The sequence below is a fragment of the Balaenoptera borealis genome, assembly GCF_965194805.1.
Source record: "Balaenoptera borealis genome assembly, chromosome: 18".
Classification (NCBI taxonomy): Eukaryota; Metazoa; Chordata; class Mammalia; order Artiodactyla; family Balaenopteridae; genus Balaenoptera; species Balaenoptera borealis.
The window spans coordinates 25,663,110-25,683,095 of NC_138877.1; the positions used below are offsets into that span (position 1 = coordinate 25,663,110).

General features: G+C 39.9%; 1 protein-coding gene across 8 annotated transcripts in view; it reads right to left on the reverse strand.

The window, feature by feature from the left end:
• The window catches only part of DGKH (diacylglycerol kinase eta), a 184,706-nt gene that overhangs the window by 158,537 nt on the left and 6,183 nt on the right, over window positions 1–19,986 (reverse strand). For 7 of the 8 annotated variants that reach the window (XR_014236916.1, XM_082365281.1, XM_082365283.1 and 4 more), the window contains exon 2: window positions 18,739–18,963. Coding sequence is in view for 7 of the 8 variants with exons in the window: in XM_082365285.1 (XP_082221411.1) it covers window positions 18,739–18,963 (225 nt within the window). In the remaining variant the exon portion in view is untranslated. Of the gene's footprint in view, window positions 1–18,738; window positions 18,964–19,634; window positions 19,895–19,986 lie in introns of those variants that run through there. The other variant, XM_082365282.1, reaches the window with a different exon arrangement.

A 19,986-nucleotide genomic window follows, 5' to 3' on the forward strand; every position in this document is an offset into this window, starting at 1 on the left:
GATCACACAAAGGACACATGTTTACTGTATGGGAAGGCAGATTTTCACCTGGTTCAGTCTCAGCTGGGGCCACGCACGTGAAGCAACTCAAATTTTCCACCACTCTATGCATGTCCGGGAATGACCACCAAAGCACCTCAAGTACCGACTTTGGAGTTACAAATAAATTTTAGCAAGTAGGTGAATTAGCAAATACAGAACCCACGTGAATAATGAGGATCCATTATATAAAATGTTAAGTAAATGCATGTAGTATTGTTTATTATGTGAAAAATTATACTAAACATTGTGCTGTGTTACACAATGATGTCAGCAAGTTGCACTGAAGATTGCCAGATACCTGAAGGTATGACTTCTGACCTCACAGTGACGCAAAGGCAGAAATTCACTAATATTTGTCATTTGATGTATGTTATCACTGACTTGGGCCATGTATTTTGTCTTATAATGTCAAATTATTGATAAATTTCAATGGTTTCTGCATATGAAGCATTTCTAATTGACATGCTTATACTCTGTGTCAGGGGCTGAAAGAAGGGAATTTTTCACAAAAGGAGTACATTTTGTCAGACAAGTTCCTATTAGTGTTCTTTCAATACATTATAATTTGCTAAGTATTTTTTGTTCAAATAAGTTTTAGAAATGTTACCAATAGCCAAGGCTTTTTATTATCAAAAATTTGAAGAGTTAATATTCAGTTTATTAAAAGAAACAAATTAAAAGCCTAGGTCAGTCTTAAGGTATGTTCAGCCTACAAGCCATATTTACAAATCTGGCAAATTTTAACCACCCTTTTTAAGGGCTATTGATTTTATTAGGTTATGCAGACTTCCAGCTTCTAACATTTCAATAATCTTTATAGTAATCTTATTTATAAGTATGGATCACACCTGTAGGGGGTTTTTGTTTGACTTTGCTTTTACAGAAATGATAAATTGCTGAATTATTATTCAATTATTCCTTTATACAGAAAAAGAAAAATTAATGCATGCTGCTAGGTGAATAATACCATCCACCTTTGATTATTCCTACAGAAATGTTTAATTCGCCTGTAGAAATATGAAGTATTATGCCACTTATTTATCAGACACATTTTATTAATGCACACAGAGTGGTATTTGAATTCCTTTGGTGTATGAGAATTCAAAAATTTTTTTGCATTTTTCTGTAATGAGATATATCCAAATTTTAAAACTAAAGTTATTTCTTATTACAAATGCAAACATGTAACCTGTAAAAAGAATTTAAAAATAGAAATAAAGAGAAAAGAGTAAATATCCATAAATCTGTAATACAATGAGAAACCACTGTATCTCTGTTATCTCCTTCCACGGGGCTACACATGGCTACCCATAGTATTATAATCTCCTTTTTCTGTCCATTATATTGTGGGTATCTTCCATGTCAACATGATGTGAATTAATTTGTCTATTTGTTCATTTATGTACCTCCTGAACAACTTCTTTCTGCCAGGCACTGTGCATCTGAAGGAACAGTGATTTTTTTGATATGGATATAGCAAAATCACTTAAACAATGCTTTATTATTGGACATTTGTGTCATAAACATAGAATGAGAATCTTTTTTTAATTTTTATTGGAGTATAGTTGATTTACAATGTTGTGTTAGTTCAAGTGTACAGCAAAGTGAATCAGTTATATATATACATATATCCAATCTTTTTTAGATTCTTTTCCCATATAGGCCATTACAGAGTACTGAGTAGAGTTCCCTGTGCTATACAGTCGTTCCTTATTAGTTATCTATTTTATATATAATACTGTGTATATGTCAATCCCAATCTCCCAATTTATCCTCTCCCCCTTACCCCCGGTAACCATAAGTTTGTTTTCTACATCTGTGACTTTATTTCTGTTTTGTAGATAAGTTCATTTGTACCCTTTTTTTTAGATTCCACATATAAGCGATATCATATGATATTTGTCTTTCTCTGTCTTAATTCACTTAGTATGATAATCTCTAGTTGCATCCATGTTGCTGCAAATGGCATTATTTCATTCTTTTTTTATGGCTGAGTAATATTCCATTGTATATATGTGCCACCTCTTCTTTACCCATTCCTCTGTCGATGGACATTTAGGTTGCTTCTATGTCCTGGCTACTGTAAACAGTGCTGCAGTGAACAATGGGGTGCATGTATCTTTTCGAATTATGGTTTTCTCCAGATATGTGCCCAGGAGTGGGATTGCTGGATCATATGGTAGCTCTATTTTTAGTTTTTTAAGGAACCTCCATACTGTTTTCCCTAGAAGCTGTACCAATTTACATTCCCACCAACAGGGTAGGAGGGTTCCCTTTTCAGAATGAGAATTTTTCTAGCTAAACACAGGAGTAATTTGGGAAATCATCTGCCTTGCAATTTGGTTCATGGTGAGTTTCAATGTCAGGATTCAACAAGCTTTTACTTTCTGTTTTCTTCCTTAGTATCACATTTTAAAACTGTCTCCAACCCTGAGACTATGCAATTACTTACCTTTATGTATTCTAGTACTTTTATGATTTAATTATTATAAATTTGATCTTTAACCCACCTGGAAACTATGTAGTCCATAGTGTGAGGTAAGGATTGGGCTTCCAGTTTTTTTAATTGAATGGTGAGCTAGTTGCCACAAGAGGAATTACTGAGTAATCCATCTTTTTCACCACTGATTTGAAATATTATCTGTATAGTAAAATATATTATTATATATTTATGGGCAAGTTTCTGGACTTTTTATTCTGTTCCACTGATCTCTCACTTTATTCCCATATCAAAGCCACATTAATTTTTTGGTAGCTTTGTGCTAAGTTTAATTACATCTGATTGGTTAAGGCCCACTTCATTACTCTTCCTTTTCAGTATGTAACTAGATATTATTGTATGACCTTTCAGATCATTTCAGTAAGCCAAAATCCCAATAGCAAATGTATTTGTAATTGTGTAAAACTTACAGATAAATTAGGTAAAACTTAGACCATTCATTTGAATTCTTTTTGTTACTCAGCAAAGTTTCATAGTTTTCCTGATGTTTTCATAATTGTCTTGATGTTCTGCACATTTCTTGAGTGTTTCACTAAAAAATTCTTGTAATATTAGTATTTTAGTTTACAGTGGGCTGTTCCTGTGAAGCTTGCTTTATAATTTGTTTTAACTGTGGTAAAATACACATAACATAAAATTTACCATCTTAACCATGTTTAAGTGTACAGTTCAGTTGTGTTAAGTACACGCATGTTGTTGTGCGACCATCACCACCATCCATCCCCAGAACGATTTCCTCTTGGAAAACTGAACCCCTGTACCCATTAAACACTAACTCCCCATTCCCCACACCTTCCAGCCCCTGGAACCGACCATTCTATTTTTTGTTTCTCTGAGTTTGACTACTCTAGGGACTTCATGTAAGTAGAATTATACAGTATCTGTCTTTTTGTGGCTGGCTTATTTCACTTAGCATAATGTCTTCAAGGTTTATCCATGTTGTAGCAGTGTCAGAATTTCTTTCCTTTTTTAGGCTAATATCCTATTGTATGTATAGACCACATTTTGTTTACCCATTCATTCATCCATTTTTTTGGCTTCTATGAATAATGCTGCCATGAACATGGGTGTACACTGCTTTATAATTTAAATATTTTATATATAACGTGCTCATAGTATACTAGAGATGGTGAATTAAAGTGTACATCAAGTCTCCAGGCTTTATCAGCCTGTAGCTATACATGGAATCACAATGATGACGATGATCCTTATTTTACTGGCTATTTATCTTACTTGCTCACATAGGACCCCAGTCCTCTTCCTTTGCCCACATATTGCCCAAGGAATGCCTCACACATGCTCACAGTTTGCATTAAGAAGAAAGCCAAGCACATGTGACTTCCTGTTCATTCCAGCCTCTCAATTACACCACATATAGTAAGACCCTTAAGGTACTAATGCCGTAGAGGGAATTTTTTCCTGTCGGTTCATCATATCTACTCTCCTGCTCCATAACCAAGGAGAATGAAGAAGCTGATCCAACAAGCTAGAGTGCTTCTTCTTTAAGAGGAGGAGGGGAAAGACCATGAATACTCAAATGGGAATAATTTAGAACTGTTATGACAGGTATGGGTGATGATAAGGCAGAAGTGGTACCAGGGGAAAGTTGAATCTCCTCCTTCAACATTCCTCCCTTTGCTGTGGAATCTTAACTAGATTTATGATAAAATCTCTGTAAACTTCCCAACTTACAAAAAGGTTTACAGTCAAACAGCTCTGAGCTCTGGCATGCCAAAGGCAGAATAAGCCTGAAATTTTTTTCACTATGACTGAAGATTTCACTAGCACCTCACTCACTTATATACTTGTAAGCACAGAGGCACCTTCTTGAAAAAGGGCCATTCACCTCAAGATGCTTGAATAACATAGCTAACATTTACTAGCATTTACTGTGTGCCAGGTATTGAGCTAACGACTTGATCCTCACAAGAGCTTTAATATGGTTTAATACCAGGAAACCAAGGCTTAGAGAGGTCCTGTAAGTTAACCAATAAGAGCTGAAACTGGGACTCATGGGTTACTTCATGCATGTTAGGGTTTCATTTGCATGATTTAAAAAAATTCCAAACCAGATCTATTTATTTCTTTGAGGAACTTTTTGTTTCATGTTCTACATAAAATATTCTCTGTACTTTACTGATAGAGGGACACCAGCTGTGAGTACATGATCTCGAGATTTCCCCAGGAAAACCTATTAGTAATGCATCTGTAAAACATATTTAAAATAATTAAAACTGGAGAGCTTCTTTTGGTAGTCTTTCTTTTATCTTCTTTCTTCTTCTTTTTTAATTTGAATGACTAAAGTTTAACTCTGCAATGATTTTTCCCTTCCACCCTTCCTTAGCTGCTGGGTCCCACACTTACTTCCTAGGACCTGCTTCAAGCACTCATTGGGTACCTAACACAAATGCCAGAGCCTGTCATGATAATCTCTCCTCCGTATCCACCCTCAAGCTCCCCGTCCCCTCTTGCTTTGCCATATTTACAGAGACAAACCTTAACCCTGGTTTAATCCAATTCTCCACTTATTCCGTGCTTATACCCTTGCAGCCAAACATGGTCCCATACCAGGCTGGCAGTGCTTACCTTAAACTCATGGCCCCTCACTTCAGGTGTGCCCTTAATGCCACTTGATATTCACACCATATTTTTCTACTCCATTCACTTTCCCACTCTCCCATTCAAGTATTTCATACCTTTTCCTCTCTCTTCAGATCGCTAATATCTTCTCAGCTGAGGACCCAGCTTCTTATTCCACTAAGAAAACTGAAAGAATCAGAAAAGAACTTCCAGAAACGCTTACCACTGCATCTACCCAATACTATGGATAAACTGCCCTGCTCCCAGCAAAGGAGCTCCCAGCTACTCACAAGATCCCATCTTGCCTCATGTATTTAAGAACATTGCTCCAGGAATTTTCCTCTCTTTCCTGCATCATCTTATCTTCCCTCTCAACTGGATTAGTCTCCTCAGACCACCAATATTCTCTTCTTTCTCCTAAAAAAAAAGAATCATTTCACTATTTTAAAGAAGCCCTCACTTGACCCCTAGGTCTCTATCTAGCTATGGCTCCGTGCCTCTCCTATTTCTAAAGAGTTTGTTTTAGAGGCTGCTTTTATTTTAAAGATCAAACTTGCAACTGTATTCCTTTAATAGTACTATGATAACTAGCATCTATTAAATGTTAATTATGTACCAGCCACCAGGCTAAATATGTATATTGTCTCATGGAAATCACCACAACGTGTCTGTCGTCCCCCTGACCTCTCTTGGGGTCTTCCCTGCTACTTACTCCCCCTGCCCTCACTTCGCTCCAAGCCACCCTCAGCCTCTTAACATTTTTGGACTCTCTCAGGCATGTTTCCACCTCAGGGCCTTTGCATTTGCTTTTCCCTCTGCTTGTTCTGCTCTTCCTCCAGATATCCTCCCGGCTGTCTCTCTCAAAAAAAAAAAAAAATCGGTCCAGATACATTGTGCAAACATAACAATTGTCAAAGTGTCCCCAAGACCTTTCCAGGGGTCCATGAGGTCAACACTCTTCTCATAACTTTCCTAAAACGTATACATGTTTTTAATATTCTGCATTGCACTCATAAAACACTGCAAATATAGTTTTTAAAAACCTAGATGTAGAATCATTTTATTAGAGATATGAAGTGGAGACCCACCGAGAAACATCAGATTTTTCTTTCTAGATCAGCTGAAAACATACCACTCAATCCCCTATAATCAACAGCACCTGAATAAATAAATAACAGCAGATAACCAGAGATGCTACAATACTTTGAAAGTATTTCAGCAGACGCCCAGTTTAACAGGAGTATTGTCTGAAGTACATGCCATTTATTCAATCTTCAAAAACATTTTGGATTTTATGCCTGGATTTAGCCATAACTAAAATTGCCTTACTTAAATCCCCTCCAGAACTGCTGTCATGAAGTTGCCGTTTAGATCGTGTCCAGACCTTACAAGGGGAGACATTGTAAGGACACCTCTAGCATGTGTGTTATGATGTAGGGGAGTGTCTACCTCACCCCTCAGTAACCCCCCCCGTGAACACTGGCAGAACACAACACATTCTTTGGGATCTAGAAAAACTGTTTTTCCTGCTAAAATCTAGAGGGCTTTTTCACCACTGACAATAACATTTTGTAAGTGATCTTGTTGCTCTGGCTGCCATGAAGCTTGGGGCCAAATTTACAACTTATCTTTATTATATTTATAAAATATAATTATATATATATCTTTATATATTATATAATATACATAATATATTATATATTATAGTGTTATAAAATTATTATATGTTGTATTGTGCATATTATGTATTGTGTATAATATATAATATGAAATATTACTATATTATACATTGTATATTATTATATTATATTTTATAAAGAGAAAGAGAGAGCAGAGTCTCTGCTCTATAGACTAACCCACTAAGCTTCCTCCTGGTCCTACACTCCTAGCTACATTTTACCTAAGCTTGATACACAGTATTGAATGTAAACCACTTCAAATATTTTCAGAGATGTGGGGAAATGATAGTATAAAATAAATCAGGCAGAGAAACAGGAAAGAGGAGGTATTCCAGGTAGATGGAATAACTCATGCAAAGACTTGGAGGTGTGACAGCACCTGCCTGACTCTGGGAACACAGAGGGGTTTGGCGTGACTGCCCACAGAACAGAGGCCGACTGGAGACCACAGTATTGACTCTGCCTGGTACACTCTGGCACCAGATATCTGCATGGCTCATGTCACTTCATTCAGATCCCTGTTCAAATATTACCTCATCGAAGACAGTCCTTCCTGAACCAATTCATTCAAAATACTTTACACACACTCAACTGTACACACACCGCTCCATCACTCCCTCTCCCTTTACCCTGTTTTATTTTCCTTAATTATGCTTATGAACATCTGATATATATTTCCTTACATGTTTATTAACTTCTCCCTCAATAGACTACAAGCTCTAGTAAGCAGGCTTTTTTATGTGGTTTTGCCATTCCAGCAACTACAACAGTACTCAGTAAATAATGATTAAATGAATAGAAAGGTAGTTTAGCATTAAATTGAGAAGACCTAGGAAGCAATGTTAAGAACTTTAGACTTTATCCCACCAGTAATGGGTAATGACTAAGAGTTGATGCAAAATGTATTATGATCATACTTCTCTTTTATAAAGATAGCTCTGGCAGAGCAGTAGTAGAGAATGGACCAGAGAGGAAATCCATGACAAAAATCCAAATGCTAAATTATAAAGGTTAAGTGAAGGTTGGGGAAACAGCAATAGAAATGGGAAGGAAGGAATGAATTCACCACAGATGCAAGCAGTAGAGAAAGGGACGGTACTATATATCATAATAGTTAAATCAGGCATCCAGCAGGTCGCTTGATGGCTGGGTGACCTGGGGCAAGTTATTTATCTAAACCTTGGTTTCCTTGTTTCTAAAATGGGGATAATATTTGTACCTACCTATTTAGTTTTATTATGAGGATTAAAGGAGATAATCTATGAAAATACACAATTGACCAAACTTGGTGACTGTTAATTGAGCTCCATGAGGCAAGGGACTGTATCTGCTTTATACACCACTGTTTCCCCAGGCCCTAGCACTCGGCAGAGCCATAGTAGGCATTGAACGCGTATTTGCTAAAAGCAAATGAATTAATGAAGATTATCGGCAAGACAAAAAATCAGAGTTAACTACAAGGCAAATCCTTCCTATAAAAGTAATGGAGCAAAATGTGGCCAGGGGGGTGGGGAGCTTGTGTATTTAAATCTGTTTGTGAAAATATTGAGGCTGAGATGGTTACAGGACCCACCATAGGAAATGTCTAGTAGGCAAAGGGTCCAGATCTCAGGAGAGAGCACAGGCTGGAGAAAGATGGGTGCAGCTGGTAGTCAAAGCCTAACCTAATGGATCAGATCAACCAAGGAAAAGCAAAGAGAGTGAGAATCCTAGGAGACACACACATTCAGCATTAGCAAAAGGAATCAAGGATCGAGGCTGAGAGGCAGTAAAAGCTAATGAGAAAGATAAGAGGGATTAAACCTTGAAAGCAAAAGGGGAAGGTGTGAGAAAAAAAAATGGTCAACAGTGTCAAAATTGCAAGAAACACAGCTGAGTGAAAACTAAAAAGAGACCACTGGATGTTAGCAATTAGATCATCAGTGACCTTTGCAAAAGAGGTTTTCATGAAGTCGCTGGGGCAAAAGCCAGATTGTGGGAGCTGAGGAAGGGGAGAAAGGGAAGGTATAAAGATCAATCCAGGATAAAGCAGACTTGGCCATGGATGCACCTAAAAGCCTACCTGGCCAATTATCTCCACTACCACCTCCAAGTGGTCGTTTGTCCTTAATAGAGTATTTTTTCCTAAGACATTTGTAGCATATCTTACTCTAGAAACAAGGTAGGCCCTCATGAAAGTCATCGAGGGAGCCCATCTTCACTGCTCTGGCAGTATGGGTTTTCGTATGTCCAAAGGGCCCTGCACGGTAGCAAAGACAGTTTTCCAAATGACAAAATAACGGTCTGTAAAAATATATAGTTTTATCAAGTCCTTTAAATAGTCAACAAAGGACAGTGGTCTGTGTAGCCTACTGATTACAGTATTTAGAAGGCACATGTATCAGGAATAACTGCGTTATCAGGATTTTTATACCAGTTTTGGAAAAGAATTATAATAATCAGGGATACAAAAGCATACTGTGTATTTCCTTAATCCTCATCACTACCCTTTGAGGGCAGAATCACTATCCCTATTTTGCAAATGAGAAATCTGAAGTTCAGAGAAATGAAGTGTATTGGTTAAGAGTATGCTAACTGTTGTAGCAAACAATACCCAAATCTCTGGGGCTGAACACAATAAAGGTCCATTTCCCTTTTGTGTCACAATCCAATTTGGCCAATGAGGTTTGGGGGCAGGAGCACAGAGGCTCTGCTCTATGAGGCAGGGATCCAAGCTCCTTCCACTGGATAATTGACATCCATCTGGCACGTGAGAGAAGGGACAAAGCATGGAGAGTCCCACAAATGGCTTTAGAGGCCAAGTAAACAAACATCATGCCCACTCATATTCCAGCGGCCCAAACTCAGTTGACACAGCCCCACCTATCTGCACGCGGAAAATGAAGTCTCAAAGCGGGCCAGGAAGGACAGGGGAAACCCAGATATTGAGGAGCACGGCATTCTCTGCCACGTTAAATAACATGGTGAAGGTCACCTAATTGCACATGGAAGAGCTGAGAAGCAAACCCGACACTACCTAACTGCCCCAGGGGACCCTGCTGTCCAATGGAGTTTCTCCTTTCATTGCACTGAACCCACTCCTAATTTTAGCATTTCTCCAAATGACAACAACAACAGATGGTTATAGTGTGTGTTTGTATTTTTTTTCATCTGTCTTTTATTGTCTGTCCTGCAATTCCCCTTTACAAATCAGTGGTTTTAGTCTTCTGAGGGGCATACACATGGACACAAAATTTGGGGAGCCCTCTGAAGTCCATCCAGACTATGGAATGCATGAGCCCCAAGCAAGCAACTCTACACTACCTTACTGTTAACTTACTTCCAGCTTTCCACCTGCTTCCCCTCCACTCCCATCCCCCCACCCCACTTCAGCCCCACGGACCGCCTCCTTGTTGTAGCTTGTTTCTTGATCTTTGCAGCCGCTGTTCCTTCTGCCTGACTTCTTTCCCCCCCAGAGGTCTGCGTAGCTCATTTCCTCAAGGTCATTGCTCAGATGTCACCTTCTCAGGAAGACCTTCCCCTTCCTACCCCACCCCCGCTCCCATTCATGCTTTTTTTTCTCTATAGCACTTCTCACCTTCTAATATACTATTCATTTTACATATTTATAAGTTATAAATTCTCCCTGCATTAAAATGTGAGCCCCATGAGGGCAGGGGTTTTCATCTATTTTGGTTTTGTTTACTGCTCTATCCCTGGCACCTATGACAGTACTTGGACACCATAAATATCTTTTTGAATGAATTGAGGGGCAACAAAGGAGTAGAAAAGACAAGGGGCACACAGGTAGATGCGCGATGTTGAAAATGTTCTCGTTCCAAAGCTGGTTCACAGGTGTTCATTTTACCACTATGCTTCACAAACCATGGAGATAGTATATATTCATATATACATATAATATTATAACATAATTTTAAAGTACTATATGAGTTTGTACCAATAATCCCACTCAAAACAGTGTGCCTGCTCAGGTATACACCCTGGAACCTTTTCTTATCTAAATTAAAGAGTCAGATGGAGAAAATCGGGCCCTCAAAATGTCATTTTCATTCCTTAGCCATTTATTTAAAAATAAATTTTACTCATATTTTTTCCTCAACTATGCCTTAATAGGCCAATGGAAAAGTACTTTATATAATTCTTTTTAGTGCTATACCATGACCTTCTAAAAATAGCATCTTACCTTATAAAAGTGAAACTAAGTTTTCTTTGAAAATCTATTTGAAGTGTTAGATACCTATAAGCATTTCTTCTAAATTAGTCCTTCTAAAGACATTTTAAAGCGATTCCATGATTTGTCCAACAGTAATTAAAATTAATATAAATTTCAGCTGAAATCTTTTATTCCACAATTCACTTTTCAAACATATCCTCTTTAACATCTCACTAAAAACAGAGGTTTCGATTGCAAAAAAGGCATTAGGATACCTAAAACATTGGTCACAGATACGTTCACAGATTAAACAAACGAATAGAGGGCAGGGCATGAAGGAGGAGGGAAGGGAAGGGGGAGGAGAGGGGAATTTAGGGGAGAGGAGAAGAGGTAGGAGAGGTAAGGAGACACTGGCATACATCCATACTTGTACACTGTAGATGTCAAGTTTCAAAACCCAAGAAGCTTACGGGACTTAAAAGAAGACATTTGGAAGCCATCCACTGTTTCGAAGTCCTGCTTTTGAGTTCCAACCCTGCCATTTACTCGGCAGATGTTCAAACTTGGTCTCAGTTTTATCAGTTGTAAAATTCAGATGGTTTTAAGCAACTGTTCAATGAGATCATGTATATAAAACTGCTCTGTAAACAATAAAATGCTAAGGAGAAAGGTATCTTCAAATTTCTGACATAAATGCCCTAAGCTTTATTAAAAAAAGCTTTATTATACTAAATTATAATCTGATGGTTTGAGAAAGTCCTGGTATTCAAACCACACAGTGAGAAGGTTAGAGATTCCAGCTCCACACATGATAAAGTTAATCATATTTCCTTGGTGTAAAACAAAAGGCTTAGATAACTAATAATGACCTACTGTACAGCACAGGGAACTGTACTCAGTACTCTGTAATGACCTATATGGGAAAAGAATCTAAAAAAGAGTGGATATATGTATACGTATAACTGATTTACTTTGCTGTACAGCAGAAACTAACACAACATTGTAAATCAACTATACTCCAATAAAAATTAAAAACGAAAACAAGAGACTAACAAGTCTTCCCAATATCCTTCTAACAAAAAGCGGGGGCAGAGGGGGAGGCAGGGAGGGGAATTATTGCCATATATGTTCATTTGAAAAAAATAAGTGACAATCTAAAGTAGAAACAATGTACATTGAATCTTAAATTAAGGCCATTATCAACAATGGCTATTGACCATCTTAAGCCACTTAACCAAATCAAAACTACAAATGTGTTTCGAATAACTAAATATTCACAGAAAAAAATACTCCATACCCAACAAAATCAAACTAATTTGCCAAGGGAAAATGTAATGGGCATGGACATATAATGAACATGTTATGGTCTTTTTCAAAGGTCTATTTTTAGACATGAAACAAACTCTCTTTAATTAAAACCTTTGCTATATACGTATTTCCTGAGCAAGTAAAGCCTAACAAATCCAATATGAGTGAAACACTGTACCCTGGAAACAGTAAGGAGCGCCAAGTCATTTACAATAGTAGTTTCATATAACCTTCCATCACTCTCACCACAATAGCAAACATGCAACCTTAAACTAACTGAAAGCTTTCTAAATTTAGATACCTTCAAATAATGCATCTTAAGTTATATGTAAAGGTTTAGTAAATTATTTATTACTTCTCTTATCTTTATTAATGGGATATCATGTTTAACTTGTAATCAAAATGGAAAGAAAGCTGTTATACCATATATTAGTGTACCAAGACTCAGAGTTTCCAGTCTATATTTAGTTCACATTAAAATGGAAGCAAAGACGCAAACCAAGCTAAAAATAAAATGTTCTACAAAGATGAGATTTTTAAATGGATTGAAATCTAGCTATTTTTGGTCCCCTAAACGCTGATTGCATTTCACAGCACCTTAACTTTGTAGTGCTTCGCAAACCATTTTCCATCACCTAGGATAGGGATCAAAAAACTACAGCCCACAAGACAAATCCATGGGCCATATACTTCTGGCACCTGATAGTATACAGCCCACAAGTTAAGAAGGTTTTTACATGTTTAAATGGCTTTTTTAAAAACATAATATTTTTTAACACATAAAAATGTTATGAACTCAAATGTCAACATCCTTAAATAAAGTTTTATTGGAACAAATGTAGTCACATTTTACCACATATAGACATGCCACACATATACCACATTACAGCTGCATATAGGTGTTTAAGTATTATCTATAGCTGCTTTTATACTACAACAGTAGAGTTGAGTAATTTCAACACAGACTGCGGCCCACAAAGCTTAAAATATTTACTACCTGGCCCTTTATAGAAAAAGTTAGCTGATTTCTGCCTAGATGAATGTTAATTATTCTAATTCAAGATATCTTCCTGCTTATCACCTATCAAAATGTAAAAATTCCTACTTGCCTTTCACATCATGTTGAGTTTCTGAACAATAAATCTGCTAATATTACTTTATTTCTTAACAATCTTCTGGCCTTGTTTCTGTTTCCCGTCCTATTTGGATCATTACCCAATCCAATGTTTCCATGCAGAACTGTGGCTAAAAGTCTTAAATAGTATTTTCGAATCTATTCTGTTTCTGTTTTAAATACTGGATATGAATCAGCATGACCTACTAATGGGCTGCCACCTACAACCTGAAATAACACTGAGCGAGTCTTCCCTAATCTACTCTATCGAAGGTTTATGGTGAAGAATAATGTTTTAATTGTACAAATTGTATCTCATAAAGCAGTGAAAAATACAAATCAATATTTCCATATTGATTATGCCTTACCATAAAGATATAAGAGTTTATTTATACATCCTTCATGTTAAAGTAAAACCAAGGTACCAACTGAAAAATGTGGTGGTTATTCTTTTAATGGGCTGAAAGAGATGTCCTAATCCAGATATAATGTTGCAAAGTTCTGAATATCTTTCCAGTGTTTAGGTATGTTTTACCTAAATTTAGAGACACATTTGTGGACATTAAAATTAACTGTAAGAAGACATAAATGTCAAAAAAAATAAATGTGAGCATAATAAACCAAATTAGGAAATATTTTTGACACATGAAGCTTCAAGACCTTAGCCAAGATGAGTCAGTGTGAAAAGAAGTCATTGAGTTGGTTCCCACTTGTTTACACTGTTTGGCTTATGACAGTTGAACAATCCTAGTCTATAAGCCTGACCAATGTTCCTCCAGCCATTCGCTGCAAAATGAAAGACTACAGTATTCATGAGCCAACAAAAAGCAAACCAACTGTCCTTCACACTCATGTTCAAAACCAAGCTGGTGTGAGGTTGTATCAGTGCTGTTTCAGAATGTCTCACTACCAGCAAACACCTGTGAAATTCTCCACAACAGTAAATCTGAATGCAAAATCAAGCTTCTCCTTGAAACAAGACTAAGAATTTAGGGATAACAGTCAAGGGTAAAGAGAGAGGAAGAGATTTGGTGAGTTACAGCTCCCTTTGGCTTCCCCACATCAGCACTATTTAAACTTTTGTATATAAGTGATTTTTTTTCCTTTGGGGAAATCGAGGCACCCATAAAATTATCTAGCGTTTAGCACCTGGGTAGCTAGATGAGACTACCTGAAATTCCATTTAGCTGATACAGAGAAAGGAAAAAAGTGAAAAACAGAGAAAGAGAAAAATAGTAGAGATGACAGCAAGGAAAAGAAACAGGAGGAAAAAATGGGAAATGAAAACGGGAACAAAGAGCATACAATATGAGGATGTGACAAGGGTACTAAAATGTACATAAGCATTTTATTAAACCACACGAATTTAAAAGGCATGCCAGTCTTATTTATTCTTTATTTAAAAAGTACATTGGGGGCTTCCCTGGTGGCGCAGTGGTTGAGAATCCACCTGCCAACGCAGGGGACACGGGTTCGATCCCTGGTCCGGGAAGATCCCACATGCCACGGAGCAGCTAAGCCCGTGCGCCACAACTACTGAGCCTGTGCTCTAGAGCCTGTGCCGCAACTACTGAAGCCCGCACGCCTAGAGCCCGTGCTCCACAATGAGAGAAGCCACCGCAATGAGAAGCCCGCTCACCGCAACGAAGAGTAGCCCCACTCTCCCCAACTAGAGGAAACCTGCGTGCAGCAACGAAGACCCAACGCAGCCAAAAATAAATAAATAAAATAAATAAATTTAAAGAAAAAAAAAAGTACATTGTATCCACTGCAAAAAAGCTGAGATTAGTGTTGTCTTAAAATAGCCCATATTTCCTTTCATAGGGAGCTGGTTAATTAAATGATGACATAACATGCAGGTTAAACCGTATGAAATTTCCCATATTGGACCATTTTTTTCCAGCTTTATGGAGGTATAACAGACAAGTAAAATTGTATATACTTAAAGTACACAATGTGATGATTTGATAGACATATACATTGTGGAATGATTACCACAATTAAGTTAATTAATATATCCATCACCTCACAGCTAAGAGTGTGTGTGTGTGTGTGTGTGTGTGGTGGGAATACTTTGCTATTCTCTTAGCAAATTTCAAGTACACAATACAGTATTATTAACTACAGTCACTATGCTGTACATTAAATCCCCAGAGCATATTCATCTTATAATTGAAAGTGTGTACTTCTCCCCATTTTCCCCACCTCCCAGCCCTACTCTTTACCATTCTGACCTACTGACAGAGCAACTTCACTTAGCTCAACTTAATATAATGGAATACTTTGCCATCATTAGAAAGAATGAGGTAGTCGTAGTCAAGCATTAGAGAAATGATCTCCCTGTTTCAAACAAACGAGATGCAGAATGTGTAGAGAATGTTCTCATTAGTATTTTTTAAATACTACATATTTATATATTTATAAACACACACACACACACATATATATATTTCTGTATGTGCATAGAAATTTTCTGGAAACACACCAAGAAAATGTCAGCAATTGCCTCTGAGACAGAGACTATGTGGTCTAACGTGGGAGGGAGATTACTTTTCACTGGATACCCTACCATCACCAAATATCGTCTCACACTGTCTGAATGTCTTACTATATGCACATGTTACTTTTGCAATTAAGAGAAGTCTGGATACTTTCCAAATGCCACAATTAACTTAAGGTTCTTCACTAACACTCAAATTATTTAAAACATTAACCAGCATTCACAACAAGGAACACTTCACTTCAAATAAGGTAATTACTTAAGTTAGTGGCTGTTGTTCACTCCAAACCTAAACTAGACACCAAACAGCTTTATGATCCTAAGGATCTTAAAGGACACTAAAATAAGTACTGCATTTTAACAATAATACCTATATATATGAAGCATTATATGTATGTATGTAATATATACACATAGTCATTCATTTAAGAAATACTTACGACCTCTATGTGCAACTCACTCTGCTGTAGGCCCTTTGTATGTCTGTACGTAAGTGCTTTCCAAAGAGAGAGCATATATGTGCAGACATATGTAAGCACATGGATATGTGCGTGTAAATACGTGTGCGTGTGCCACAGACACCACCCCAGGCTGCTACATAACCAGGACAGAAGATACCATTAGTAATCACAACTTGTGAGACCTAGTGGTCCCTTGGTTTATCTTCGGGATATACAAGCTCCTGCTGTCTTAAATATGACTAAGCCTTGGGCTAGTCTCAGGGCCTCCTTCTCCTCCAGGCTCCCCCATCTTACACACCTGTGGAAGGGATCAAGAGTGTCTGTCCTTTTCTAAAGATCTTTTCCCTTAACTCTCATCTGGATCACAACTGAAGACTGGAAATCAACAGTGAAATTTAGCAGGTCCCATTCTATGAATTCCGCCCACTGCCCTGCCCTCATCCCTGAGAATCAGTACCTGTGGTAAGAGATGTAATGGATGAAATCTGTAGCAGAGATGAACAGTCTGGATTGGGGGGTTGGGACAGGCAGGGAAGACAAGGCCCACCAGTTTCAGCCGGTTTAGGCCCTGATTTCATGTGTCCATATATGATACTGTTGATGAACTTGTATGCACTTGTATAAGCTAGTATAAAAGACAGGACTTCTGAAATTCAATACATCTTTAGAAATTTAAGGAACATTTCATTGAATGATCACTAATTATCCCTAATCATGGCAAAACATTATGTGCTAAATAGTTTTGTGAGAAAGTTAAATGGAAAACCAAGAATAAACATGCTTTTTGAATTTACTCTTAGTCTCGATATAGATACTTCACCCCAAACCATAGATAATATCAAATTTAAAGAGTATAATCGTAGCTATCGTCATGAGTTCAAGAACCCTTCAAATTTTAGTGGTACTCCCAACAAATTTGTTGTTTGACGTTACTCAATTCAAATTAGAGTTATCTCTAAATTTTCTTCCAAACAGTATAAATTTACTGGTCAATCTTGATATAAGTATACATAGAATTTTTACCATTTCAGTTGAATGTATAAAAATACCATTTTCTTAAAACCTGTCATTTTGCCCATTATTAACACAGTTTTGTGAACTTTTTTTTTAACTAAGATTTCAAATGTTAAAGGTACTCTCTGTTAGGAAAGTCCCTATTTTGTTTAGCCTAAATCTTCTAAAAATACGTTAAACTCCATATCTTTAATTTATCAAAATTATATTAAATTAAAAATGTCACTGTTAAAAGGAGGTTACAAGATGCGCACTTGAAAAGGAAGCATCTCTGACTCTAAGTGCAGCTTGTTAACAGCTGTGTGTGTGCTTACACATATTTATTTTAGAAAATAAGGAGGCAGGTGCAAACATGAACCCACAGGCATATAATAAAAGTTCTATTTTCATATATGGGTCCATTAACTTTAGAAAACAAATTCTCATAAAAATAGGTATAGACTGAATTAACTTATGCAAATGTATTCTTAAAGAGCACACAAATCCAATGATTTTATTGGTTCCCTTTGCAAATTCCTCGTTAAAGTCCCCCGTGATAACTGACTCTCCGCGTGATGATTTCTACAGTATGATGAAAATTAGAGTGTATAAATAATCCTTCAGTCGTAAGCATCTGCTATATATACATATAAAATCAAATTAAAACTCTCAACTTTGAGCCCTCACAGGTCAACAGTACCTGCTACACAAAGAGTAGCACAGCATGCTAATCTCCATGTAACACAAAGCGGTTATTTTTCATCATTAAAAATAACCATGGGTGTGTCGATAAGATAAGAACACTGCACTTAGCGGGAACCTAGTACTCCAGTGAGGTCTGTTGTTTGTGCCGCGCAGGGTGCGGTTAACCGCGAGCATCATTTACCAAAGGGCAGCAAAGGGGCACAGGGGCTGTCAGGTGTCACCTCCCCATCCACCCGCTCAGAGTGGGCCAGGGAGAGGCAGGCTGCTGCCCACGGGAAGGGAAGGTGGCGAAGTTCACTGCAGCTCTGGCTGGTCAGCCTGCACTTCGCTCCCTGCGCAACGCACACACTCTACCGAACCACTGCACGGCAGGTAGGACCAAAAATGAAACACTCCTTTTTAGATCCCTGAGTGGGAACCCTAAACAGCGCTTCCGCTTTTTCCCACGCTCCCTGGTTCCTTTCTCCTCCGCCCCTGCCCACCCAGCTCCCCCGGAACCCACCCTGGAGGCCCCAGCGCGCCGGCCGGGAATCCCTTCCTGCGGCGCGCCGTCCGGCTCCCCCAGGCCCCGCCTCCGGGCCCAGGCCCCGCCCTCACCTCGGCTCCACACTTTCCCGGGATCGCCCTGCGCCCCAGGCGCCCACTCTCCTCTTACCCGCCCAGCCGCCTCCCGCCTTCCACGCTCCCCTTGGGCCCGCCTCACCTTGGTCCGGATCTGCCCCGAGGTGGACACTTTGCGGATCAGTTTCTGGGGTCCCTCTTGCTCCGCTTCGCTGTCGGACGAATCCTCTCCGGGCCCGGCCGAGGCAGTGGCGGGGGTGACCGCGGCGCCGGCCGCGGCGGCTGCTCCTCCCGCGGCGCCCGGAGGGTGGTGCTGGCCGCCGGCCCCCGCCATCCTCTCCGACTCCTGTGGGGACACAGCACCGCCCTGCGGGGGCGGCGGCGGTGGTCAGTAGGTGGGCTCTGCTCGAGCCGGGCCCGGAGCCCCGCGCCCAGGCGCCGCCGCCATCTTCCCCTCCCCCAGCCGGCCCCGCGGGGGAAGGGTCGCCGGGGACCAGACGCCTCCCGCGGCCGGGACCCTCCAGGATCCCGCGCTCCGCTCCCGCCTGAGTGGCGACCGCGGTGGGGCGCAGGGGACACGGACCCAGGCCCGCTGGGACGCCAGTGCACCCAGCCTCGGGATGTTACAGGGTTCCTGACCTGGAATACAACCGGCGCGGGTAGAGAGGATGGGAGCGACAGAGGGATTGGGACAACCTCCCACTTCCCCTAGGGTCCGGGGTCCCCAGGATGGACGGGAGGGCGGGGGAGACGCGAAGCCTCCGCAGCCCATCCCCGCAGGCCCGGCAGTGGCGATGCTCCCTCCCTCGGTCCCCGGGCAGCAGGGGCAAGAACGGTCCCGGGAGTAGAAAGAGAACCTAGCTTCCTCCCGGCTCCCCTGGGTGCTCCCGCCACCTCCTGGACCCAGAATCTCTCCAGAGACACTTGGGCCTCGCCGCACAGTTCCCGCGAGTAAAAGTCCCCTCCGGCCCCGAGATGGATGGGCGCTGCCCCCTTGTCTGTCTCCGGACCCCGGAGCCCTTCTCGGATGACCCGTACCTCTCCCGCCTCCGCCTAGGGGTTCGGGTCCTTTCAGCTCTCCCGACCGTGGCCTTTAGTTTCTGGCCCACCCCCACTCCCATCCGGCGCACACGGAAGAGAAGAGCATTTTCCGGGAGGTTCCGCTCGGCTCTGAGAACTTTTGGTTCAGAAAGAGCGATCCCTTTGGCTAACAGGAAACTGGCCAGGGCGTGGAGAGCGCGCAGAGACGAGCAAGTACCCGCAGCCCGAGACGACAGAATGCAAAATAAATATCTAAGCTGAAGCGTTAACCGAGACTGCCTGGAAGAAAACAAGGCACTGGAGCCGTGTGAACACCAGTGCCCGAGCACGAAAACATTGGAAGTCCTGG